This window comes from Chinchilla lanigera, unplaced genomic scaffold, assembly GCF_000276665.1.
Source record: "Chinchilla lanigera isolate Chin_1 unplaced genomic scaffold, ChiLan1.0 scaffold00131, whole genome shotgun sequence".
In the NCBI taxonomy this organism is placed as follows: Eukaryota; Metazoa; Chordata; class Mammalia; order Rodentia; family Chinchillidae; genus Chinchilla; species Chinchilla lanigera.
Window position 1 is genome coordinate 1201037 of NW_004955532.1, and position 26002 is coordinate 1227038.

Below are 26002 nucleotides of genomic sequence, written 5' to 3' on the forward strand. Positions count from 1 at the left end.
TTTTTTTTTTTTTTTTTTTTTTTAGACCAAATCTTGCTATATTGTGTAGGTTGACCTCAAATTCCTGGGCTCAATCAGTTCTTCTGTCTCAATCTCCCAAGTAGCTGATGCATTCTACCATAACTGGCTTATTACTGAGTTTTATGTAAGGATTCTTCGCAGATCTGGAGATACAGCTCAGTGGGAGACTGCCTGCATAGTATGTGTGAGGCCCTGGATTCAAGCCCTAGCACTTCTAATGGAAAAAAGTTTTGTATATTTCAATGCCAGTCCTTCATCAAATAAGGCTTTTGAAAAGATTTTGTCCTAATCTGTGGCTTGTTTCTCATTTCTCCTCCCTCATTGTTTCCTCTTTGTCCTGTAACTTTGCTATAATCACTTAGTGATTCTAGAAATATTTTGTCAATTCTCTTATATTTTCAGTGTGGTACAGTGCCTGCCTGGCAAGCACAAGGTCCTGAGTTTGATTCCCAGTACCAAAAAAAAAAAAAAAAGTTTTAGTTCTTCCTTTTCCAGTGCTTGGGATTAAACCCCAAGCTTCACACATGCTAAGCAAGCGCTCTACCACTAAGCTGTACTCCCAAGCCTCATTTTCTCTTTCTTTTGTCTCTCTACCCTGTTTTTTGAACCCTGGCCTTTTGCGCTGAGCTACATTCCCAAACCTTTTTATTTTGAGACAGGGTCTTGCTAAATTGCTCAGGCTGGCTTCAAACTTGGGATCCTTTTGCCTCAGCCTCTGTCATTGCTGGGATTATATACGCCTCTGTACCAGGATTGTTTTCTTAATATCTTTCACAGAAAAGTTTTTAACTTAATAAAGTTCAGTTTATCAGTTTGTTGCTTTTATGGATAGAATTTTTGGGGTTGTATCTAAAATGTTTTTGCCAACCCCAAAGTCTTCAAAATTTTCCCCTATTGCCAGGGATATAGCTCAGTGGCACAGTGCCGACCTGCAGGCACAAAGTCTTGAGTTTGATTCCTGGTACAACAACAAAAAAAAAAGATTTTCCCCCATTTAAGCTGGGTATGGTGGTGCATGCCTATAGTCCCAGCACTCAGGAGGCTGAGGCAAGAAGATCACTGTGAGTTTGAGGCCAGCCTGGGCTACACAGTGAGTTCAAGGGCAGGTGCACTAGTGAGATCCTGTCTCAGAAAAAAAGAAAAAAAATTCCCCTAATTAAGTCTAAAATCCATTTTGAGTTCTTTTTTTTTTGGTACCAGAAATTGAACTCATGACCTTGCACTGGCCAGGCAGGTGCCATAGTGCTGAGCTATATCCCCAGCCCTTCATTTTTATGAAAACTGCAAGATTGCTTTTTTCTTTTTTTTGGCATGTGGCCATCCAGTTCTAGTTTGAAGACTAGTTTTTCCCTGTTGTATCTGCTCTTCCCTCGTTGTAAAATCAGTAGACTATATTTGTGTGGGTTTATTTCTAGGCCCTATATTGCTGCACTGATCTTTTTGCCTATTCTCTTACGAGTACCCACACCATCTTGATTACAATAGATTTATAGTAAGTCTTGATGGCACATAGTGTCAGTCCTCTGACCTTTTTTTTTTTCCTTCATATTTTATTGCCTTTTTTGGTGCTCTGCCTCTTTATTTGAATTTTAAAATCAATTTGTTGGGGCTGGGGATTTAGCTCATCGGCAAAGCGCCTGCCTGGCAAGCGCGAGGTCGTGAGTTCGGTTCCCGGTACCGGAGAAAAACCAAAAAAAAAAAAATCAATTTGTTGGTGATATCCACAAACTAATTTGCTAGGATTATTTTTATTAGAATTTCACTGAGGCCAGGAGTGGTAGTACATGCCTGTACTCCCAGCACTCAGGAGGCTGAGGCAGGAAGATCGTTGTGAGTTCGGGGATAGCCTCAGCTACAAAGTGAGCTCAAGGCCACCCAGAACTGTTATCAAGACCCTGTATCAAAAAAAAAAAAAAAAAAGACCCTGTCTGAAACACACACACACACAAATATTGAGTCTTCTTGTTCTTTTTGTTTGTTTATTTGTTTTCTTCCAGTACCGAGAATCGAACTCACGCCCTAGCACTTGCCAGGCAGGCACTGTGCTGTTAAGCTAAATCCCCAGTCCCCGTCTTCTTGTTCTTTAGTATGAGTCTCCACTTAATTAGTTTTTCTTTGATTTATACCATCAGAGTTTTATAGTTTTTCTTGTAAGTATCTGATGTAAGTTTCTTTTTTTTTTTTTGTCTTTCGGAGACAGGATCTCACTATGCAGTTCAGGCTGGCCTTGAGCTCACTTTATATCCCAGGCTGGTCTCAAACTAGCAAGGATCCTCCTGCCTCAGCTTCCTGAGTGCTGGGATTACAGGTGTGCACCACCATACCTGGCCTAAGAATATTTCTATTCTTTTTGGTTTTGCCTTTTTTTTTTTTCTGGTACCGGGAATTGAACTCATAACCTCGCGCTTGCCAGGCAGGTGCTGTGCCGCTGAGCTAAATCCTCAGCCCCTTAAGATAGATGTTATCCTTTTGTTCTCATTTAATGAAGAAACTGAGGTTCAAAAGAGTGGCCAATTTCACTCAGTCAAGATCAGAACCTGCATCTGCTGGCTTCCTTTTTTTTCTTTTGGTATCGGGAGTTGAAAGCAGCACTTGTGCTTGCCAGGCAGGTTTTGTACCACTGAGCTACATCCCAGGCCCTCATCTGGTGGCTTCTAAAGCTTTTGGCTGGATATGGTGTCATGCACCTGTAATCCCTGCTCTTGGGAGGTTGAGCCAAGAATACAGTGAATTCAAGGCCAGCCTGAACTACACAGCAAGACCCTGTCTCAGGGGCTGGGGATTTAGCTCAGCGGCACAGCACCTGCCCAGCAAGCGCAAGGTCATGAGTTTGATTCCTGGTACCGGAAAAAAGCAAAGCCAAAAAAAAAGAAAAAAAAGACCCTGTCTCATCCAAAATAAAGCAAGCAAGCTAGCTAGCTATGTGGTTTCAATTTATTGTCTTGGTACTAATAAAGACAGACATTCAGAGCAGCTTAGTCCTAGAAAGTACCTAAAGCAGAGGCAGTGTTAAGAAACAGGACATAGCTGTGCTTTAAACAGCATGGCTGTGGTACTGGACTGACCCGGTTTAGAATCTTTTTACCAGTCCACCATGGCTGTGCATGCTATAATTCTAGTACTCTGGGAGACAGAGGCAGCAGGTTCTCAAGTTCAAGCCCAGTCTGTGAACAATCATGACTTATTGAGACCTTGTCTCAAAATTAATTAATCAATTTGAGATAGGACCTTGGTGTGTAGGGAAGCCTAACCTTGAACTTTTGATCCTCCTGCCTCAAACCCCTGAGTACTCGAATTATAAGGAATTATAAGCATGCACTACCATGCCTGGCTAACCTTCTTAATTAATATTCTTTCTTCTTAATTATTCTTAATTAGTGTTCTTTCTGGTAGAGAAAATCAAGAGATGAGTTTTAACGTCTGGACTGTCAAAGAGATGCTCAGTGTTCCTTCAGGCTCTGGGTAAGTTTTCTGGTTACGTTCTCTGATATTTAAGAAAGTCTCAAAGTTTCTTTTTTTTTTTCAAGGTTTCATAGAAAGAGGGTCTCCCTCGTGTTAGTTTGTAGGAATAGAGATACCCCGTACTGCCTCTTTTTCATCTTCATCATTGCTGCTCCTTCCTGTGTTTGTCTTTTTCATTCTGCTCATTCCCTGGTAGGGAGTCAGTCCAGCTCTGTGCTAAGTGAGTAATAACTCTGTATTCTAGCACTGGGTTTGCACACTGTACCTATGAAAATTGGACATGGTCCAACATGTAGCATCTGACCACAGCTGGGGCAACTCTGCTGAAATGGTGAAGAGAAAAATCAAATCAGTGTTCATTTATGAGTTTGACTGTATAGTGGAATTGGTAGATATTATGGGTCCCGAGTTCAATTCCCGGTACCAAAAAAAAAAAAAAAGACAATAATAATACTGCCCACTCCACAAAAAAAAAAAGTTCCCATTCCATTGCTCTACTGAGGTACTTAGATCAGTGTCCATCAACATACAATAAATCTGTTATTGCTAATTTGGAGGGTACTCCCCAGTAGTGTATATATAAGGAAATTCTAATTTGTTTTGGTATGCTTTTGGTATCATTAGATCTTTTCCTCCCTAACACCTTCAGGAAGGAAGTTATTAATTGATCAAAAACCTACAGCACTTTCTCTTTTTCTTCTCAAAAAAAAAAAAAAAGTGCTTATAGGTGATACAAAGTAGATGAAAAAATCTTTAATTCCAGGTTGTAGCTGGGTGTGATGGTGCACACCTGTTATTCCAGCACTGGGGAGGCTGAGGCAGGAGAATCACCTGAAGTTAGAGGCAAGCCTGAGTTGCATAGTGAGGCCATCTCAAAAAAAAAAAAACAAAAAGAAAAGAAAACCCCAAATTCCAGGTTATTTGTTCCAGATATAAATCTTACATGATTTCAGTAGGATCACAGAGCTTTTTGTTTTTTTTTCTAGTCTACTTGATTATTGCTATTTTGAGCAATGATTATGCAACCCATATTACAATGTACATGAGAAGCCCATTATTTTAGCTAATCTCAAGAAAAGGTTCTGTGAGTAAAAACAATTGCCCTTATACTGAACTATTGAATTTCTTTTAGTTTTATTAATAATATTGCTTATAATGATACATAAATTAACTTTTTGGCTTTTATGGATAATATGAACATTTCTTTAACTTAGAGTATGTACTTACACACAAATCAGTTTAATTTAAACATTTGGAAATAGAGTGATTTGTGGGTAGATAAGTGTGTGTTAATGAAAAGCTTTTATTCTTAGGTTATTCAATAGCATTAAATAATGGTAATTGTTCGTGGGATGTCTTTTTTTGCCCTATAATCCCAGCAATGAGGAGACTGAGGCAGGAGGATCATTGCAAGTTTAAGACCAGCCTGGGCTACAAAGTGAGCTTAAGGCCAGCCTGAACTACATAGCAAAAGGAAAAGAAAAAAAGAGTTTGAGGCAGGAGGATCAAAAGTTCAAGGTTAGGCTTCCCTGCATACCAAGGCCAGCCTGAACTACATAGCAAAAGGAAAATTCTCAAAAAGGAAAAGAAAAAAAAAAAAGATAGCTTTTTTTGTTTGGTTGGTTTTCTTTTTCATTTTTTTGAGGCAGGGTCTCACTATGCAGTCTAGCCTGACCTTGAACTCATATAGTCCAGGCTGGCATTCAATTCATGGCGATCCTCCTGCCTCAGCCTCCTGAGTACTGGGATTACAGGCTTGGCTATCTTTTTTTGTGTTTTTTTTTTTTTTTTTTTCGAGACAAGGTCTCCTGTGTACAGACCTTTGGACTTACTATGTACCCCAAGCTGGCCTCAGACTCATGATGATCTTACCTCATCCTTCCAAGTGCTGGTATAACAGGCATGTGTCACCACACCCAGCTGAGATATCTTTAAATAAAATCTTCTTAAAAAATTTTTTGACAGTATGGGGGTTTGAACCCAAAACTTTTATAGTAAGCTATAGCCCCAGCCCCTCCCCTTTTTTTGAGCCAGTCTTACTAAATTGCCTAGGCTGGGCTCAAACTTGTGGTCCTCACTTCAAACTTGAGGTTTATTTTATTTTATTTTGTTTTTGTCTTTTTTGAGACAGGGTCTCGCTATGCAGTTCAGGCTGGCCTTGAGCTCACTTTGTAGCCCAGGCTGGTCTTAACTTGCAACGATCCTCCTGCCTCAGCCTCCCGAGTGCTGGGATTACAGGTGTGTGCCACCATGCCCAGCTTCTCTTTTTTTTTTGGTCTTTTTTGCATATGTGAGGTTTACAGACTGACATGAAGGATAATGGGGTTTAGAAATTATCAAAATATATTTATTCATGTTCAAGTATCCTAAATGAAATCCACTATTCTGTATGACTAATATACACTAAAAAAAAAGACTGGCATAGATCTCCAAGGAAAGCAAGTTGGAAGCTCATAGATGCATATATTTAGTTTTTTGGGGTTTTTTTTTTTGGTTTTTTTCCGGTACTGGGAATCGAACTCATGACCTTGTGCTTGCCAGGCAGGTACTGTGCCACTGAGCTAAATCCCCAGCCCCATAGATGCATATATTAAAGCAAGAAAAGAGAAGACACTAAAAAGATGAAAACACCTATATCAAAAATTTGTTTTGTTTTGCTTTTGATGTTTGAGACAGGATCTCAATATATAGCCTAAGTTGGGCTTGAACTGGCCATCCTCCTGCCTCAGCTTCTTAAGTGCTGGGATCTCAGGTGTATACCACCATACCCAGCTTTCAAAAACATTTTTCTTGGATACTTTTGTGCACAGATTTGAGTTGATCATATGTTTCTCTGTGGATGAAACCTGTCTGCTCAGGCTGCCATAACAAAATATTACAGGCCAGGAGTGAGAAATTTATTTTCCTACAGTTCTTGAGGCTGGGGTCAGTGTGAAAACCTGGTTGGTTTCTGGTGAGGCCTGTATTCCTGGCTTATAGGCAGACCTCTTTCATTACCTGTCTCCCCATGACTGAGACAGAAGCCAAGGTATACTGTACGTGGGTGGAGGGCATCCTGAGCATTTCCTAGCTGTCTGATGTCTCTTCTTTTAAGGACACTAATCCTATCCTGCCATGAGAATCTCATCTAAACCTAAGTACTTTCCAAAGGCCCCACCTCTAAATACCTTCATTTGTTCAGTGTGCCTAATGTAGGTTTAAAAATTCACATAGCTGGGCATGGTGGTGCACACCTGTAATCCCAGAGCTCGCAAGGCTGAGGCAGGAGAATCCTTGCAAGTTCCAGACCAGCCTGGGCTACAAAGTGAGCTCAAGCCCAGCCTGAACTGCATAGCGAGACCCTGTCTCAAAAAAAAAAAAAAGAAAAAAAAAAAGAGAATGTTCTTTTAATCCCTAAAAATTTTAATTTTATGAACTTTGATATCCAAAATGGTGTTACAGCCTAGAATGCTGTAATGCAAGAAATAAGTGTTAGTTTTTTCTGTTTGAATTTTTATTTGGTGGTTCCAAGGTTGTTATAATAAAAATATGTGGCATTTAAAATTTCTTTTTTGTTTGTTTGTTTGTTCTGTTTTTTTCCGGTACCGGGAATCAAACTCATGACCTCACACTTGTCAGACAGGCGCTGTGCCGCTGAGCTAAATCCCTAGTCCCTTAAAATTTCTTTGTTAAAAAATAAAATTTCCTTGTTGCCAGACTTGATGGTATACACCTGTACTCTCAGTTCTGGAGAGAATGATGCAGGAGAATCACTGTGAGTGTGAGGCCAGCCTGGACTGCATAAGCGAGTTCAAGTCCAGCCTGCACTATATAGTGAGACCCTGTCTCAAAAAAACCCAAACAATTTATGTGTGTCTTTGTAGGTAGTACTGGCAGAGTGTAGGGGTCTTAGAGGTCAGAAAAAGCTAACATAGCTAGCATTCTGCCCAGAATATTCTGAAATTGTGAGGCATGAATCACATTTGTTCAAGATACTAGCCTGTGTGTGTGTGTGTGTGTGTGTGTGTGTGTGTGTATGTTTATTTATTTATTTTTTGGCTTAATTTCAGGACCACTAAGTCATCTGCCTGGAATAACAATCAGACTGATTATTCTGCTCTCAGTGATTCCCAATTCCTCTTTGGATCTCAGTTTTGCCCAGAAAATTCAGAGACCTTGTCAGCACCCTTGGACTTGGGTGCTCACTCGAGACATGCAAAACAACTACAGCAGAACCCTCTGGATGTGAGTCTGATTTCTAGAACTTGTCTACACATATTTCATGGTCATTATGAAGATAAGCTATGAAGATTATTCTGTTGGAATATATTTATTTATTTATTTATTTATTTAATCATTTTGAGACAGAGTTTCACTATGCACTGTAGGCTGGCCTTGAGCTCACTTTGTAGCCCAGGCTATCCTTGAATTCCAAGGTATCCTCCTGCCTCAACCTTCTGAGTGCTGAGATTACAGGTGTGCGCCACCACACCTGGCCTGGAATATATTTTAGAATTGTACATTTCTAATGACTACCATCCTGAATCAATTTGTGCTTTATTGGTAGCTCATTTGATGTGGTGATTTGAAATGAAGAAAAAATTATATTTGCATTTATCCTTTTACCAAAACAATGTAGAATATTATTGGTCCCTTGAATACTTCTAGGGAGAAGCAAATCCCATTTCTTTTTTTTTTTTTTTTTTTTTTTTTGTCATTTTGAGATGGGGTCTCGCTATGCAGCTCAGGCTGGCCTTGAGCTCACTTTGTAGCCTAGGCTGTCCTTGAGCTTGCAGTGATCCTCCTGCCTCAGCCTCCCTGTAAGTGCTAGTATTACAGATATGTGCCACCATGCCCGGCACAAACTCTTCTTGCTGTTACCTTTTATATTTTCTGAATCTTGAGAAAACCTGGAAGAACTTCTACATATGGATCCTGAGAGGCGGTTGTAGGAAGGTTCCCATGCCTCAGGTTGATGTCAGGTCTAGGCCACCCTATTCTTTTTTCTCTTTTCTTTTCTTTTCTTTTCTTTTCTTTTCTTTTCTTCTCTTCTCTTCTCTTCTCTTCTCTTCTCTTCTCTTCTCTTCTCTTCTCTTCTCTTCTCTTCTCTTCTCTTCTCTTTCTTCCTTCCTTCCTTCCTTCCTTCTTTCTTTCTGTCTTTTTGAGACAGGATCTCACTGTGTAGTTCAGGCTGGCCTTGAGCTCACTTTGTAGCCCAGGCTGATCTTGAACTTGGCAGTAATCCTCCTACCTCAGCCTCCGAAGTGCTGGGATTACAGGTGTGTACAATCACACCCAGCTAGGCTACCCTATTGAAAAACTGCTCAAATTTTTCTAAGACATGCAGGGCATGTGTTCCAGGATCTTGTAATTAATAGGTCATACCTACTCTCCCAGCCAGATTTGGTTTTTCTTTTTGTTTTTTTGTCTTTTTGAGACAGGGTCTCGCTATCTAGTTCAGGCTGGTCTTGAACTCACTTTGTAACCCAGGCTGGCGTTGAACTCTTGGTAATCCTCTTGTCTCAGCCTCCTGAGTACTGGAATTACAGGCATGTGCCACCATGTCCACCCCAGCCAGTTTTGCCACACCCTAATCTCATGTCAGTATAAAGGAATAAATGTGTTTACTGAATGTTTCAGGCTGTATTTCCTAAGAATGCAGGAAATGATGAGCTGGTGTATTTCCTAAGAATGTGTGTGGTGCATTCAATAATGATGCATACCAGAACTACTTTAATATACCATCTCAGAAACAGTAATTTCTGGTTTGTTTTGTGGTTTTTTTGTTCGTTTTTGGTTTTGGTTTTGGGGGGGTTTTTTGTCTTTTTGAGACAGTCTCACTGTGTTCAGGCTGGCCTTGAGCTCACTTTGTAGTCCAGGCTGGTCTTGAATTTGCAATGCTCCTTCTGCCTCAGCTTCCCCTGGGATTACAGGCATGTGCCACCACGCCTGGCAGTAATTTTTGTTGTTACCTATAAATTTATGCAACTGATTTCAAGCCATTTTAGCTAACTGTGTGTGTGTGTGTATGTGTATGGGTGTGGGTGGTATGGGGATTGAATCCAGGGCCTTCACATTGAGCTACATCCCCAAGCTTTCTCCTCCTCCTCCCTTCCTGCCCTCCCTTCCTCTTTTCTCCTCTTTTGTTTCTTGTTTTTTTGCATTACTGGAGATCAAACTCACAACCTTGTGCTTGCCAAGCGGGCACTTATGCCACTGAGCTATATCCCCAGCCCTGCTTTTCTCCTCTTGAGGCAGGGTCTCAAGTTACTGAGTTGCCCAGCCTGGGCTCAAACTTGCAATCTCCCTGCCTCACTCTCCCAGAGTTATGGGATTACAGGCATGCGCCACCACACCCGGCCTTAGCTGACGTGTTATGTGTCTCTGTGCTGACACAGACTTTATTAGTAAAAAGAGTTGCCTTATTATAAATAGAATTTTCTGATAGATACAAAAAATAAGCTGGGGATATAGCTCAATGGCCCAGGGCCTACCTGGCAAATGCAAGGCCCTGAGTCAGATTTCCAGTACCAAAACAAAATTAACATATAAAGGAGCTGGGGATTTAGCTCAGCGGCACAGCGCCTGCCTGGCAAGCACAAGGTTGTGAGTTCAATTCTTGGTACCAGAAAAACAAACAAAAAAAAATTAACATATAGGGTACTTTATTTTAGCAATATGGTTTTCAGATAAATATGATTCTAAATAATAAATTCTATAATATCGTTATAGAAAATAATGAATTCTGTAATATCATTATGTGTAAAATGGTATATTGGTTTTTTTCATTTAACAGAGTGAACCTAGTATTTTCACAAAGTACCAGACAAAACCCCACCTCTTTGGAGGAGAGACAAAGGATGAAGGGTTATTTTCTCTTCCTTTGCCAGTTGGAAAATCGAAATGCCTCTTGAAGCAGTTTGAGGAGAAAAACCAAAGAGCAAAAGACAAATATGACAGGTATGGCAACTTTTCAAATGGAAGCAAATCTGTGTTTCCTGAGGGAACAAAATGGAATGTCAGTAATCAAATAATTCAGCACTCTTGGAGGCTGAAGCAGGAGGATCACAAGTTCAGGGTATCTTAGTGATTTAGTGAGCCCACCTGTGTATCTTAGTGATTCAGTGAGCCCACCTGTGTTCCCCACACGCTGGGAGGATGAGGCAGGAGGACTGCAGTTTCAAGTCCAGCCTGGGCAATTTAGTAACTTTACAGAGACTGTTTCAAAATAAAAAGGGCTGGGAATGTAGATCAGTATGGCCTGGATTCAGTCCCCAGTCTGCAAGAAAAAAAAAAAAAAGGGTTTGAGGATGGAGCTCAAAGCAAAGGCCCTGGTTTCAATCCTTAGTACCAGTTTTAATAAATCGAATAATTAAATTTCAGCATCATAGCACACATTAAGAGTTCTCTAGGGAAGCAAAATCAGTAAGATTCATATATATACAAGTAGAGACAGAGAGACAGATAACAAGAGATGCAAAGAAGGGGCATAATGAAACACGCCTGTAATCCCAGCAGTCAGGAGGCTCAGGCAGGAGAAGCTCTGTGAGTTTGAGGCCAGCCTGGACTACATAGCAAAACACTGTCTCAAAAAAACAAAACAAGCCTGGCACGGTGGCGCACACCTGTAATCCCAGCACTCGGGAAGCTGAGGCAAGAGGATCGTTGCGCGTTCAAGGCCAGCCTGAGGTACAAAGTGAGCTCAAGACCAGCCTGAACTGCATAGCGAGACCCTGTCTCAAAAAGACAAAAAAAACCAACAACGACAACAAAAGAATGACAACAACAACAAGAAGATATGAGGATTGATTTTATTACAGGAATTGGCACACAAGATTGTGGAGGCCAAGAGGTCCCATAATCTGCCTTCCACTAACGAGAGAACCAGGAAAATGATTAGTCTAATTCGGTCGGAGTCAGAGGGCCTCAGGAAGGAGATAGATGGCTGCTGGTCTGAAGTCTTGGAGTTTGAAGGCCTGAGAGGGAGGAGTGCTGATGCTCAAGGGTGGAAGATGGGTGATTGAAGAGGAGAGTGCGTTTACCCTTCTTCTGCCTCTTTCTTCTGTTCAGGCCCTCAACACATCAGATGATTATACGGGTTATCTTCTTTCCTTAGCCTAGCAATTCAGAGGCTTGTCTCTTATGGAAACTCTCCTGCAAACATACTGATAACTGATGTTTCACCAGCCATCTGGGCATCTCTTAGCTCGTTCAGCTTAACATACCAAATAACCACTGCATAGCGCTCGTGCCTTCCAGTTCGCATGGTGCGTGTGCTCCTGTTCCTGGGGATTGAACCAGGTGCACGCTACCACTAAACAACATCAACATTCTTTTCTATTTTTTTTTTTTGTTTGTTTTTTTCTGGTACCAGGAATTGAACTCATGACCTTGTGCTTGCCAGGCAGGCACTGTGCCACTGAGCTACATCCCCAGCCCCTCTTTTCTATTTTTGATTTTTGAGATGGGATTTTCCTAAATTGCTCAAGCTGGACTCAAACTTTTGATCTAATAACTTCAGCCTCCCAGATTGCTGGGATTACAGGCTTGTGACTGGGCACTCATCTTAGTTTTGGGGATCTTTTCTTTTTTGCAGTATTGAGAATTGAACCTAGGGCCTTTACACTTAGGTACATCTCCAGCTCTTTATTTAAAATGTTATTTTGAGAGAAGGTCTCAAACTTGCGATTCTCCTGCCTCAGTCTCCCAGAGAGCAGGGATTATAGATACACATACTGCCACAGGGCCCATGGCCCGTTTAGTTCTTCTAATAATGTGTGCCACCACACCTAATGCTTTTTTGTCAATGTGACGTGGTAGATTTAAATAAAATAAGGCTGGCAAAATTTTGGCCTGAGAAGTAAAAAACTAGAGGATTCCTTAGAGAAAATGTGTATTTAAATAGTATTGATTCTGTCTAAAATTTTACCCTCTAGTTTGTTATTCTTTTGGATTATCAGGTTTAAGGTATTAAATAACATTATTTATTTAGGATGAAGAATATAATGCATTAGCTTGCTGTGCTGGTACATGCCTGTAATCCTTCCGTTTAGGAGACTGAAACAAGAGGTTCTTAGATTCATCCCAGCCTGGGCAGTTCAGCAACTTAGTGAAAATGTGTCTCAAATTTTTTTTTTAAGAAAGCCAGGCATAGTGGTGCACGCCTGTAATCCTAGCACTGGGGAAGGCTGAGGCAGGAGGATCTTTGTGAGTTCAAGACCAGCCTGGGCTACAAAGTGAACTCAAGGCCAGCCTGAACTGCATAGCAAGACCCCGTCTCAAATATTAAAAAAAAAAAAAAAAAAAAAAAAACCAATCTGTTCATAGTGTTGCATATCTAATTCCAGAGCTATCTCCCTGGCCCTACTCAGGCTGAGGCAGGAGAATCACAAATCCAGCCTCTGCTATTTAGTGAGACCATATCTCTAAAGAAAAATTTTAAAAGGTCTGGGGATATAGCTCAATAATATAGTGCTTGCTAGCATGTGGAGGCCTTGGATTCGATTCCCAATACCACAAAATAAAAATACCATGAATTTGAGGCAGGCATGGTGGTGCACACCTGTGATCCCATCATGCAGGAGGCTGAGACAGGAGGATCACCGTGAGGTCAAGGCCAGCTTAGGGTACATAGTGAATTCAAGGCCAGCTTGAACTATAGAGTAAGACCTTGTCTCAAAAAAACAAAACAAAACAAAACTATGAATTTCTTTTTTCGCTGAGTATTGAACTCAGAGGCTCCGGCATGCTAGGCAAGTCCTTCCTTATTGAACTGCTATACTGCACAAATTCTTTTTTTTTTTTTTTCTTTTTGTACAGGGAATCAAACTCAGGACCTTGCACTTGCCAGGCAGGTGCTGTGCTGCTGAGCTATGTCCCTGGCCCAACTTACAAATTCTTTAGTCATGCTTCAGGCTGGTTTTCTGACTTTGAAATGTTTATATTTTTAAGGTGTATTCTGAATTTTTTTTTTTTTCTGTCCTTTTGAGACAGGATCTCACTATGCAGTTCAGGGTGGCCTTGAGCTCACTTTGTGCCCAGGCTGATCTCGAACTCACAAAGCTCCTCCTGCCTCAGCCTCCCAAGTGCTGGGATTACAGGCACGCGCCACCATGCCCACCTCTATTCTTAATTTTATACATATTATTTATTAGTAAATGTGAGATGAATTAGGACTGCTAAACTAGGTGTGATGGCCCACACCTGTAGTCCCAGTTCCTCCCACACCTGTAGTCTCAGGATAAGGCAGAAGGGTCACTTAAAAACCATTCTGAGGCATACAGTGAGACCTCATGGCTGGAGTGGGGATGAGAGGTGAAAATGAGAATATGAATAAATTATACTGGCTACATATATTTATTTTTTTTGAGACATGGTATTGCTATGTAGTTTGGACTGGCTTTGAACTCACTGTGTAGCCCAGGCTGGCCTCATATTTACAGTGATCTGCCTGCCTCAGCCTCTCAAGTGCTAGTATTTTTTCTTCTTTTTTTTTTTTGTTTTTGGTACCAGACATCGAATTCAGGACCTTGTGCTTGCCGGGCAGACGCTGTGCCACTGGGCTATATCCCTGGCCCTTAAGTGCTACTATTACAAAAGGTTTGCTCCACCATGCCCAGCACCTGTGTTCATTTTTATGTAAGGAAGTTGGTCAGAGAAATTAGTTACTTGGTAGTAAGTTATAAAGTTGCCTCTTTAGGTTTAATAGGCAGCATACTTAATTATTTCTATAAAAATGAAGATCTATTACATAAATCCTAAATATGTGTTGGAACTCATAGAATTAGGCTGGGTGTGGTGGCACACACCTGTAATCCCAGCACCAGAGAAGAAAGCTGAGGCAGGAGGATCATTAAGAGTTCAAGGCCAGCCTGTACGATATAGTGAGACCCTGTGTCAAAAACAAGGGGCTGGGGATGTGGCTCAGTGGTAGAGCTCTTGCCTTGTATGCAGAAGGCCCTGGATTTGATCCCCCATACCACCAAAAAAAAAAAAAAAGCATGGCTGGGGATATAGCTCAGTGGCACAGGTGCCTGCCCTGCAAGTGCAAGGTCCTGAGTTTGATTCCTGGTACCAAAAAAACCTCATAGAGTTGTTTGTATACTAACTTCATTTTTATAGTCAATATAATGGTAAAACTAAGATGTGTCCAGGGATTTTGGACCACCACAATGAAACCACTACTTTCTGAAGTCATGGTTGCTGTGAAAATGAAAGCTGGTCTTTCCTACTTTGGTAAGCACTTGACCTACTAAGATTTACTCTTATTTAAGATGCATAATATTTTTAAAAAGGTACGTAATATAGATTTTAAAAAGAAAAATGTGATTTTCCTTGGAAATGGTTACAATTAATGTTCTACTTCTCTTCCTTCTGGGCCCCGAGGTTTTCAGTTCCCTGTCTAATCAAGCAGTGTTTTGATGCTTTCCTAGAGGGACACTTGCCATATTCATGGAACCAGTTCTGTTACGTGTTGCTTCAGTATCTCACAAAAATTTGTTGTCTTTTTTTCTCCTACTCTAGTGACACTGTATACAACTTCGTTTCCCAGGTCAGAGAAAGCATTCAGAGGGTAAGTTAGCTTCATTTCAAGGAGTTAGAACATCTTACTTGAGACCTTTAATAGTTACAATGTATTGCTGAGCGTGCTGGTGCATGCCTGTAATCACAGCTCTAGGGAGGCTGAGGCAGGAAGGTCACGAGTTCAAATCCAGCATGGGCTTCGAAGAGAACTCAAGGCCAGCCTGAACTGCATAGTGAGACCCTGTCTCAGAAAGACAAAACAAAATAGAACAAAACAAAACAAACCCAGCCTGGGCTACATAGTGAGTTTAAGGCCAGGGGAACTACGCAGCAAGACCCTGTCTCAAAAAGCCCCCCCCCCAAAAAAAAAATTATAATGTATTGGCTTCAATTTTAACCACCCTGTTTTATTAATTAAAAATTAATTAAATGACCATTCTCCAAATTAGTAAAATATATGTGCTGCTGAAGCAGGCACTCGAAGTTAGAAAAATAAACGAGTGTTCTGTGATGTCCTTTTTTAACTTTGGGTTTCTCAGTTACAGACATCTGTGGCAGAGTCTGAGGAACGCCTCAGTTCAAGAAGCCAAGCTATTTTGGACTCTTTGGAGACTGTAGCTAGGACATGTAAGTACTTCATATGTGGGGTTACCTGTGAGCAGAGGGTGCTGGTAAGCAGCCATCATGAACTTGCTGACCTTCGCTAGATTGCCAGGGCTGTGGCGCCTGATGTTTCAGGTACGAGAGCAGGTGCCTACAACTAGTCTGAAGAGGTGCGAAGCACACAGTAAGCTGGGTGGTAGGAGCCACCGCTCTGTGACAAAACTTTGGTTCTGAAATGTCTTTTGTGAAGCGCTTCTCCTCCTCAAGTAAGCCTGCTGTCCCAAGGGGCTCTCTCCGCCAGGTTTCTCATCTCGGTGGTGAAGTGAGTCAGCAGCGTCCCTAAATTCGCAAGGATCAGTCTCTGCTGTGCCGTCTACAGAGACACAGAAACACTGCTCCCTAAAACTTTAGGAATACTCCGGTCACCTGCTGTTCTTGCTGACTGCATTTCAGTGAGGGGTATTTTGTATTGGATCACAACATCATTCTCAATTTTAGCTGAAGTTTGTGATTTATAAAATCCCCTGCTCCCCCAGTGCGCGATTTACAAGTAGATGAAACCATTGCCTTTGCCCTTACAGAGGGGAGAAAACGTAATCCTCAGGCGGATGCTTCCCTAGATTCACTAGTTTCTGAGCAAAATAGAGAGTGTATGACTCTGCATCTGTACTTGTTTGGATTTGTCTGTGTTTATTTCTCATTTTGAATCAATTGAAGTCAACTTATTCAAATGTCATGGGATGAATTGTTCATGATTTACAAAAATTAATGCCTTTGTGTGGCATAGAAGTTAATCCCCATCTGTCCGCAAAGAAACACTGTACTGTCTGTCTGCTGGCTTCCACCCTGGGTATCCCACACACAGGCCAACTGTGCGTGTGTTTGAAAACTGGTGCTGGAACCCTAGGGATGCTGCCCCCACAAGAAGTAAGTAACAGTGCAGGAAGCAGAAGCAAATCACGGATGCTTCCTTGTGTAATGTGATGGATTAACTCGCTTGTAAGTGCCCAAGGAAAACGCTCTCTGTTAAGTAGCTTTCTGTCTCTATGACAGTAGTCACCTTACAGGGAGGAAAGGTGTGTTTGGGCTGACAGCCTCAGGGCTTCAGTCTGCGGTTGCCCGGCTCTGTTGCCGTGATGCTGTGGCAGCATGTCTGGGGAGCCTGTTGCTCTCGTGGTGGCTGGAAAGCAGAGGCAGACAGGAAGGGCCCAGCTTCCCAGTATTCCCTTTAAGGGTGCAACTTGAGGACCTAACTTCCTCCCATTGGGCTCTGTTCCTAAGGGCCCCCCATTTCTGAATAGTACCACTGCCTGGCAACCAAGCTTTCTTTCTTTTCATTTTTTTTTTTTTTTTAGTGTCAGGAATCGAACTCAGAACCTTGCACTTGTCAGGTAGGCACTTAGGCCACTGAGCTGTATCCCCAGCCTCTCAAGCTTTTAACATGTGAGCCTTTGGGAGACCTCCCAAGCCAAAGTATATTCTGTTTTTGTTCTACATTTAGAACTGAGTGAGCCAGGCATGGTAGCGCATGCCTATAATCCCAGCACTTGTGAGGCTGAGGCAGGAGGATCGTTGCAAGTTCGAAACCAACCTAGGCTACAAAATGAGCTCAAGGGCAGCCTGAACTGCATAGCGAGACCCTGTCTCAAAAAAGACTAAATAAATGGCAAATAAGATCACAGCAGAGAGAGGACTAGAACTGAATCTAGTTTATAGGAAGCACGGGGGTCTTGATTCTCATTTGTTTGTTTTCTGTTTTTGGAGACAGGGTCTTGCTATGTAGTTCAGGCTGGCCTTGAACTCACAATGTAGCCCACACTAGCCTTGAATTTAAGCAATCCTCTTGCCTCAGCCCCCCAAGTGCTGGGATTACAGGTGTGGGCTACCATGCCTGGGCCAAGGGGTCCTGATTCTTGGTCCCTAATAGTTCCTTTACTTTCAGAGGGTTAGACTCAAGAGAGGGACCCACACTGAGAAGGTAAATAATAACAAAAACAGTGGCATGATACTAACATTAATTAGAAGATAAGCCCTAAAGATATTGAGTCAAAAAGCTAAATTGGCTGAGAGTGTTGGTGCACACCTGTAATCCCAGCTACTTAGGAAGCTGAAACAGAATTGAAAGTTTGAACCCAGCTGGGGAGCTCAGTAAGACCTCTCTCAAATAAAAAGGGCTGGAAATGTAGCTCAATAGTAGAGAGCTGGCTTACGGTGCACAAGGCCCTGAGTGTGAGCCCAGTGTCCCCTTCTCCCCGCAAAAAGCCTAGTCATTCTTGAAAATGGGTACAAGTAGCCTTTCTGAAATCATTCCTTTTCTTGGTAAGTAATGATCAAGGGATGAAAGTTAGCAACCGAGAAAGGAACCAAAAGAATCTTCTATTGTATAGCTAGGCCCTCACTCACTGCACTTACCAGGGAAAGGGAACGTAAACGTACTGTGTGGACTGCTGTCTTGTGTTCATCTGCTGGGTGCCCGCATGGAAAAAGACCATGATATCTTTTCACAGGCAAAATCTGCCCGCTCATCCAGAAGTCTCGCTGTAGCCACCTAACTCCTTCAGCAAAGGACACCAAGGACCAGAGTAATAAAATAAATTAATCAGGCATCACATCCTACTTTACTTCAGGTTGAGGGGGGCCAATAAAATGGAGAGCAGTACTTCCACTGATAGGTATGAGTTACTTTCAAAATGATAGGGAGCCGGGCGTGGTGGCGCACGCCTGTAATCCCAGTACTCAGAAGGCTGAGGCAGGAGGATCGTTTGCAAATTCAAGACCAGTCTGGACTACAAAATGAGCTCAAGGCCAGCTTGAACTGCATGGCGAGACCCTGTCTCAAAAAGACCAAAAAAAAAACCCAAAAAAAAACAAAAAACCTCAGAAAGATGGGGATTAGGAAGTAAAAAGGAGTAGGCATAATCAAATTCAGAAAATGTCCCTTTTGGAAAATAAAGAACTCTATACATCAAAATAAATTCCATATAAATCAATATATTTTTAAAATTTTGTTATTTTGTCATTTTTATTAACACAGAGCATACTAATAAAACTATCTTTTTACAGGAATGTTTAATTTTATTTCTTCGCTCTTAATTTAACTAATGAATTTTTCCTTCCATCAACCCATGCAAGTACAGTCTCATTCTTTTCTTAGAGCTCTCACAGCTCTCCCAAACACCTGGATTATTGGAAAACTAAGTTTCTGATCAAATGGTTTTTCGTTGAAAGTATTAACAAAGTTGGCGTTTACCTAGATGAGTTTTTTGGTTTTTGTGTTTTTGGTACCGGGAACCAAACTCAGGACCTTGCACTTGCCAGGCAGTGCTGCTGAGCTATATCCCTGGCCCTAGATGAATTTTTTAAAAAGGGAAAAAGTGCAAATTACTAAAGTCAGGAACAAAAGAAAAGGCACTGCTACTAACCTTACAGAAATAAAAAGGACTACAAGACAATACCATGAATCACTAACTTAGATTAAATGGAGAAATTCCTAGAAAGACACAAATTACTGTATCTGACTCAAAAAGAAATAGGAAATCAAAATAGACCTAATAAGTAGAAAGGAAATTGAATTAGTGATTAAAAAGCTTTGGGCAGCTGGCTTGACAGATAAATTCTACAGAAGGAGAGAGAGAAGGGTTGTATTCTCATGAAGGGTTAGGGAGGGACTGAACATTTGCTGAACGCCAGTCTATGCATTCATCTTCCCTTTTACTCCCACTTGAGTTTCATGTCCCTTTTTCATGGTTAGTTCCTTGGGATGGCCCATCCTTTGCTGGAACTTCAGCTAGGTGTCTTAAAACTATCTTTTGTATTTGTCCAGCTTCTAAGAGTTTGTGGAGTATTTTGCCATCCTGTTGCTGGTGGTATGTATCAAAGAAAGGTAATATAACAAAGCTGGGGCCTCAGCACATGTCTAAAGACTTTTCATATCCCCTCTTTGGATCACACTATGGTTGCCTTTAAGTAAATGCCCTCCTAGTACAGTATGTCTCAAACTGTTCATCATGATCACAGTAAGAAATATACTTTTGTATGTTTTTGTTTGTATGCTCAGTACACATATATGTAATTCAGAAAACATTGACCCTAACTAGGTGGAATGCACTCTGATATTTGCTGCTTTTGTTTTTTGAGACAGGATCTTGCCATGTAGTTCAGACTGGCCTTGAACTCACTATGTAACCTAGGCTAGCCTCAAATTTGTGATCCTCCTGCCTCAGCCTCCTACAGGTGTGCACCATCACACCCGGCCTCACAGTCCTTTTTTTACTTCTAATTTTGAGACAGGTCTAGCTAATGTGCCCAGTCTGGTCTCAAACTTGAGATCCTCCTGCCTCAGCCCCCTAGAGTGCCGGAATTACAGACATAAGCCAGCACACCTAGCTGGTTTATCTTTAATGTATTTCCCAAATTTATCTGGCTGTCAAACTCTTTTGTAGGACCTTGCAGAAAAAACACTGGTAAACTCTGCCTTGGATGAAATAAATCTTATCTTTTGTGTTTCTGTAACTGTAGCTTTTAGTTTAACTCATCAAGCAAGCACTCTAAGAACTTAGTCACATTCTCCAGTGAATTAAGAATTTTTTTCTTTCTTTTTGAGACAGTATCTTGCTGTCTTGGTTACTTTTTTCTTGCTGCTGGGACAAAATACCTGACGCCCAAAATTAAGGAAGGAAAGGTTTATTTCACTTACAGTTTGTGGAGGTTTCAGTCCGTACTTGGCAGATTACAAGGCAGAGTGGCACATGGCAGAGAGCTACAGCCCAGGGTGGCAGACACAGCAAAAGCAACTAGCACACACCAGGGTGGAATTGGGGAGGAATCACTTCAAGCACCCTTTTTCTCTCCCTTACATATGCACACTATCCACCCCAGGGCGGGTGCAGCTCTCATACCCCTAATCAATCAAACTTTAAAAGCCTGCCTCATGGCCGCCATGAGACTTTGGAGGGACACCCAGACATAAACCATAACACTTGCTATGAAGTTCAAACTGGCCCTGAGCTTACTATGTATCCCAGACTGGCTCGAACTCATGGCTATCCTGCCTTAGCCTCCCAAGTGCTAGGATTACAGGCGTGCACCACCACGCCTGGCTCTCCAGAATGTTATCTTTAACCAAGGTTACCATAAACTGTCACTATCCAGTAAACCATATTCATGTGACTTTCCTTTCGGTTGACTCTTCTATCTCTTAGGTAGTACACAATTACTTATTCCCACTTATTTGTAAATTACCTTGTGATTTCAAAGAAATTTCTTAGCTTTTATTTTTTTTAATTTTTTTTTCTTCTTAGCTTTTATTCACTGAATGATTTATTCAGTTAGAAAACTTTTCATGTTAAAATACTTCCTGCAAAAAGAAAAAAAAAATACTTCCTGCAAAAATTAATGCTTTTTTTCCAAATCGTTGTCTTAACTTTGTTGCCTTAAAATGTAGTAAGATTTTGGGCATGGTGGTGCACCCCTCTAGTCCCAGTACATGGAAGCTGAAGCAGGAGGACTGCTGTGAGTTTGGGGCCAGCCTGGGCTACATGGAGAGAACCTGTCACAAAAAAAAAAAAAACAAGCTAGGCGGGCATGTGGTGCATGCTTGTACTACGAGTACTCCGGAGGCTAAGGCAGGAGGATCATTGTGAGTTTGAGGTCAGCCTGGACACATAGTGAATTCAGGGCTGGCCTGAACTACATGGTGAGACCCTGTCTCAAAAAAACTCCAACCAGGGGCTGGGGATTTAGCTCAGCGGCAAAGCGCCTGCCTGGCAAGCGGAAGGTCGTGAGTTCGGTTCCCGGTACCAGAGAAAAAACTAAAAAAAAAAAAAAAAAAAAAACTCCAACCAAAATAAATAGTCGGGCACACACCTATAATCCCAGTACTTGGGAGGCTGAGACAGAGGCTCATTGGGAGTTTGAGGCCAGCCTGGACTGCATAGCGAGACCCTGTCTCCCCAAAAATGAAAGAAAGCAAGCAAGCAAGCCAGGTGTGGTGGTGCACACCTGTAATCCCAGTACTTGAGAGGCTGAGGCAGGAGGATCTCTGCAAGTTTGAGGCCAGCCTGGGTTACACAGTGAGCTCAAGGTCAGCTTGAACTGCATAGTGAGACCCTGTCTCAAAAAAAGCAAAAATAAATAAAAGTAGGGACATAGTACAAAAATGAGAACACAGCCTCTTTGTACTTAATTGACACACAGAATTGGACTTGTCGAGGAAATCTGCTTTCTAAAATATTCTTACTCTTTTTAAGTAAAGTTGAATGTTTTATTATTAAATTGTTTCTTATTTTGCTGCAAAGCTGTAGGCTTCACTGTATAAAAATAACACTACGAAGCCAGGCATGGGGGTGCAGCCTATAATCTTAGGCAGGCTGAGGCAAGAAAGTGAAGCTCAGCCTTGGCAATTTAGTGAGACTCTGCCTCAAATTAAAGAAAGAAATTGGGGTTGGGGATACAGCTCAGTGGCACAAGCACTTCCTTGGCAAGCACAAGGTCCTGAGTTCTAGTCCAAGTACCAAAAAAAAAAGGGGGGGGTGGATTATCTCAGTACAAATCTGAATCTCTAGTAGTGCAAAAAAAAAATCACCGTCATGTACAGCATATTGTTCTTCACCCAACACTGCATAACAACCAAAAAACCATTTTTTTTCCTCTCTCAGTTATTTCCAATAGGAAAACCATTGTTTTAGCCCAAATCCAGGGGTAGATACAAGCACATTATAATATATAAGACTTGAGATAACAGTGTTACCCTTATAGATCCTTATACATCTTGGGGTTTTTGTTTGTTTTTGAGATATGGTTCTGCTGTGTTGCTCTTGGACTCAAGCCATCCTCCTGTGGCAGCCTGACAAATGCTGAGACTATATATAGGCCTGTACCACCATCTCCGGCTTTCAGCTCCCACCCTCAGATCTGGGAATTGAACCTAGGGCCTTGCTCTGAGCTGCATCCCCAGCTTTTTTTTTGTTTTGTTTTTTGTTTTTTGTTTTTTTCCGGTACCGGGAACCAAACTCATGACCTTGCGTTTACCAGGCAGGCGCTGTGCCACTGAGCTAAATCCCCAGCCCCTCCCCAGCTTTTTTTTAAATTTTAAACTGCCCAGGCAGGACTCAAACTTAGGATGCTCTTGATTCAGACTCCTAAATAGCTGGGATTACAGGTGTCCAACACCATGCCCAGTTAGGTTTTTTAGAAACTATTTTTATTTTTTGTCTTTTGTCTTTTTGAGACAGGGTCTCACTATGCACTTGAGGCTCTCCTTGAGCTCACTTTGTAGCCCAGCCTGGCCTCGAACTCACAGTGATCCTCCTGCTTTAGCCTCCCGAGTGCTGGAATTGCAGGTGTGCGCCACCATGCCAGGCACAATTTGGTTCATTTCTGATCTCAGTTCTGTACTGTGATCTTCCACTTTATTATTTGAACTGCAAGAAGAATGCTCTTTGGTTTGTTGGGGGTTTGTTGGTTTTTGAAACAGGATCTCAGCTCAGGATGGCCTTGAACTCACTATATAATCCAGACTGACCCAGAGGATCTGGGTGATCCTCCTGCCTCAGCCTCCCAAATCCTGGGATTACAGGCATGCGCCACCTTGCCAAAGAGTGCTTTTTTTAAAAAAATCAATATCACGTGCCATGTACTTTTAGCAGTTTAAGACATAATTTATATGCCATATGGTTTACTCATTTAGAATATAGATTTCTTTTTAAAGTGTTTTATTAGTGCACATTTGCAGTACATGATCACATTCACTGTGCACAGTTGCGACATGTACATAGCGCATCTTAATTCTTTTTATGTCCGCTTCCCCTCCTTTCCCTCCCTTTGAGAGAGTGCCTTTTAAAGAGAAAGGGCATTGTGCCAGCTTTCTGCCTGATTGTCAGTGACTAAGTCTTAGAGTCCAGCCTGCAGATCTTGACATGGCACACATAGCCCCAGGCCCTGTCCCCGCTCAGCTCATGCTTCCTCCTATGGAGGCGTTTGTCTTCTGTTGGTTAATGATGGTTGAGCTAAACATCAGCTCCTTAGGGAAGTCTTGCCTCATCCTTGAGGTAGACTAGCCCGAAGCTCAGTGTAGTTTTCCCCTAGCGCACTTATCACACCCATAAATAGCTCTTTGTATAATTACTAATTGACTGCCTGTTTTCTCTGCTAAGACTAATTTCAGTGCTGGGCATGGTGGCATATGCCTGTAATCCCAGCACTTGGGAGGCTGAGACAAGAGGATCGTTGTGAGTTTGAGACCAGACTGGGCTACAGAATGAACTCAAGGCCAGCCTGAACCACATAGCAAGACCCTGGCTCAAAAAAAAAAAAGACTAATTTTAAGAGAGCTGTATCTTTCTCAAACCAGTGTGGTGGCACACACCTGTAGTCCCAGCACTCAGGAGGCTGATGCAGGATTGCCTTGAGTTTGAAGTCAGCCTAGAATACATAGCAAAACCCTGTCTCACAAAACAAAAACGAACAAGAGAGGCTTATCTATTTTTTTAGCTTTATCTTTCTTGATTACTGTTATGTCTATAGTGCCTGGCACATAGAAGATGCTTATTAAATATTTGTTAAATGTAAAAGCATCTTTATATAACCTCTAGTCTAGCAAGATGGTGGCAATAATTAATTGCAGCACAATGTGTTACTAAGTGTGGTGTGAAAGCAAGCCATTTGGGTCCAAGTGTAAACAGGAAATAACTGTAGGGTGGCTCATGATGCTAGAGCCAGTGCCACCAGCAGAGAGGAGGAGCAGCCCCCCCCCCAGGAGTGGGAGTGTCCCAGGGAGGTGACTACAAGAGCAGGAAGAATCGGAATTAGCTGGACTGAGGGGGTGGCTGGGAGAGAGGAAGGCGTGAGGGGAGTAACAGTGGGAGTATCCAAGCAGAGGGATGAGCATGCATGGAAGACAGTAAGACACAAAGCCCAGAGATGAGCGGTGGGGAATAAGTAAGCCTGGGGCTTGTTAGCCAGCTGAAAGATTAGGGCTGGTGGCACACATCTGTAATCCCAGCACTCAGGATGCTAAAGCATCACAAGTTCAAGTCCCACCTGGGTAATTTAGCATGACCCTGTCTGAAAAATTAAAAAGGGTTGGAGATATAGCCTAGTGTGAAGGTCCTGGGTTCAATTCCCAGTACCAAAAAAAAAAAAAAAATGGACTTGCCAGATGTGGTGGTGTATGCCCGTAATCCCAGCACTTCGGAGGCTGAGGCAGGAGGATGCTTGTGAGTTAGAGCCCAGCTTGGGCTACAAAGTGAGTTCAAGGCCAGCCTGCACTGCATAGCGAGACCCTATGTTAAAGTGGGAGGATCACAAGTTCAAGTCCCATCTGCATAATTTAGCATGGCCCTGTCTGAAAAAAATAAAATGACCAAAAAAAAAAAGGACTGCTCAATGGCCAGTGGGATGCCATGAACAAGTGAAGGTCGGGGGTACGAGGATACCTGCATTCTACAAAGATCACGCTGACGGCAGGCCCAAGAAGGAAGGCTAAGGGGCCCGGTCCTGTCCTTTGCTTAGGTGGCAGATTCTCAAGGTCCCTAGCAGGTTCTGATACTGGCCAGGCCCTTCTCAGGGAGGGAAAGAGAAAGCACGAAGAGGCCTCCCTAGCTGGCGAGGACGGGCTCCTGGTGCTAGGAGAGAAGGCCGGAGGGGCCCGTACGGGCCTCGTTCCTCCCTTCCTGCTGCCGTGCCCGGGAGGGGGACGCGTCGCCGTCCTCACGGGTGAGTGCTCACTGTTGTCCTGTGTTTAGTGCAAGAGACTGCACGGGCCCAGAGCGACGCGAGGTTTGAGGCGGTACAAGAGCAAGGCAAAGCGGAGCAGGCCATCCTTGAGATGCAGAGGAAATTCGAAGCTGTAAGTACAAATCTCAGATTCCTTGTTGGAGTTTACTTTTGGCTTTGTAACTGAGACCCAGGGGATAAGTAAAAGCTGCACATCTTCAGCCGAGGCCAGAGGCCAGCACAGGCCCGTGGGAAGGAGCCGGGGTGCGGGCCCGCCGGGCCTCCTCGCGTGTCACTGTGCCCTTCCGCGCGCTGCGCCTGAGCCGCATTGTCGCCGCTTCTCCTCAGACACGAGCAGAGTTTACGGAGGTGAAGTCCAGCCTGAGGCGCCTCGAGCTCTCGCTCGCCCAGCAGACTGAGGACCGCCAGCGGCTGCGTGAGCGCCTGGGCCAGCTGCCTGTGCCCGCCGTGCTGGCGGCGCGGGGGCCCGGCGCGCTGGGGGACAGCGCTTCGCAGACGTCGCCCTCCCTGGCGCGGAGCCCGGGTCGCGGACGCGGCGGGGCGTCGAGGGTGACACGACACTGAGGGCTTAGGTCCTCCCAGGCCTTGGGGTGGGGTTGCCGGACCCCGGCTCCCCGAGGGGCCCGTGCCCGGCACCCTCCGCGGTTCCTGGGCGGGGGCGGCCGCGCTTCGGGTGCCG

At 42.9% G+C, this 26002-nt stretch overlaps 1 protein-coding gene across 1 annotated transcript in view; it reads left to right on the top strand.

The window, feature by feature from the left end:
- Nucleotides 1–25839, top strand: part of Ccdc36 (coiled-coil domain containing 36) — a gene marked incomplete at its 3' end in the record, with an annotated part of 28560 nt that extends 2721 nt beyond the window's left edge. The window contains 7 exon segments of the mRNA XM_013507565.1: nt 3415–3483; nt 7533–7707; nt 10259–10422; nt 14986–15034; nt 15525–15612; nt 25332–25435; nt 25651–25839. Coding sequence (XP_013363019.1) covers nt 3428–3483; nt 7533–7707; nt 10259–10422; nt 14986–15034; nt 15525–15612; nt 25332–25435; nt 25651–25839 — 825 coding nt within the window.
- Nucleotides 25840–26002: the final 163 nt, after the last annotated feature.